Here is a 1556-nt window from a genome sequence, read left to right on the forward strand (position 1 = left end):
TTCTTTCTTTTTCTTTCTTTCTTTCTTTCTTTCTTTCTTTCTTTCTTTCTTTCTTTCTTTCTTTCTTTCTTTCTTTCTTTCTTTCTTTCTTTCTTTCTTTCTTTCTTTCTTTCTTTCTGATTTTTATTTATTTATTCATGACAGATGCAAAGAGAGAGAGAGAGAGAGAGAGAGGCAGAGACACAGGCAGAGGGAGAAGTAGGCTCCATGCAGGGAGCCTGACACAGGACTCGATCCCGGGTCTCCAGGATCATGCCCCGGGCCGAAGGCAGCGCCAGACCGCTGGGCCACTGGGGCTGCCCCCAGATACCTTTCTAATAAATCCCTTTTTTGCTTAAGTTAAGAACCCTAATTTGTACAGCAGCCTTGACATCTTTATTCCTTAGGCTATAGACCAGGGAGTTCAGCATGGGGATCACAATGGTGTAGAACACAGACAGGGTCTTATTATAGGCTGAGGCACTTTCTGGGTTGGGTTGGACATAGACAAAGAACACAGACCCATAGAAGAGGGAGAGGGCAATGAGGTGGGAGGCACAAGTGGAGAAAGCTTTGCGCTGGGCCTCCAGGGACCTCATCCTACAGATTGTGACCAGGATGTAGGTATAAGAGACTAAGATGGCTGACACCGTGGGGACAGTAACCAAGGCAGAAAGGAAGAGCAGGATGATATTGGCTACGGTGGTGTCTGAGCAGGCCAGTTGGAGCACGGGGGGGATGTCACAGAAGAAGTGATCAATGATGTTGGGACCACAGTAGGGCAAAATGAAGGCATTCCCCGTCTGCAGAGCTGAAATGAACACCCCTGCCGCATAGGTGACCACCGCCAGCTGGATGCACAAGCGCTTGGACATGATCGTATGGTAGAGGAGAGGGTGGCAGATGGCCACAAATCGGTCATAGGCCATGAAGGCCAAGAGCAGGCACTCCCCTGTGCCATGGAGGATCATGAAGGCCATCTGGACCACACAGCCCGCAAACGAGATGGACTGGTCCGTGGTGAGGAAGCTGATCAGCAGCCTGGGGGTGAACACAGAGGAATTGCATATATCCAGGAAGGAGAGCACGCTCAGGAGGAAGTACATGGGGGTGTGGAGGGTGGAGCTGGTACGGATCAGGTCCATCATGCCCAGGTTGCCCACCAGGGTCACAGCATAGATTAGCAGGAAGATGCCGAAGAGGAGATGTCTTCCGGGGGCCTGGTCTGTGAGGCCCAGCAGGATGAATCTTGTCACTGTGGTGTGGTTCTGCCCCAGCGTCATTCCACTGGTGTGTTACACGCAGGACAATGATCAAGGGGAGGAGATACAAGAATGTTAACATTGTCATCAAAGAGATGGTCTTCAACATCTTCTACACCGAGGAGCCCATGTGTATCTCCTAGTGGCAGACTGGTCCCCAAACCCCACATCGATCCCATCGTGTTACACTCATGCTGAAGCTCTGAGGGTTCTCGGTCTCCCTTAGCATGACGTCTGCACCCCTCAGTTTGCCCCCATCACCTGTGTTCCGTGACACCTCTGTGCTGTCCTGCTCTCAGCCTGCAATTCTGAACG

The 1556-nt window shown here is 51.2% G+C and overlaps 1 protein-coding gene across 1 annotated transcript; it reads right to left on the reverse strand.

Annotated features, from left to right (window-relative positions):
• Positions 1-314: 314 nt before the first annotated feature.
• Positions 315-1262, reverse strand: LOC140613644 (olfactory receptor 5G9-like). Its single transcript, XM_072792077.1, has one exon. The coding sequence runs from the start codon at positions 1260-1262 to the stop codon at positions 315-317; it is 948 nt and encodes a 315-aa protein (XP_072648178.1).
• Between the last annotated feature and the right edge of the window lie 294 nt (positions 1263-1556).

Source organism: Canis lupus, chromosome 21 (genome assembly GCF_048164855.1).
Source record: "Canis lupus baileyi chromosome 21, mCanLup2.hap1, whole genome shotgun sequence".
Classification (NCBI taxonomy): Eukaryota; Metazoa; Chordata; class Mammalia; order Carnivora; family Canidae; genus Canis; species Canis lupus.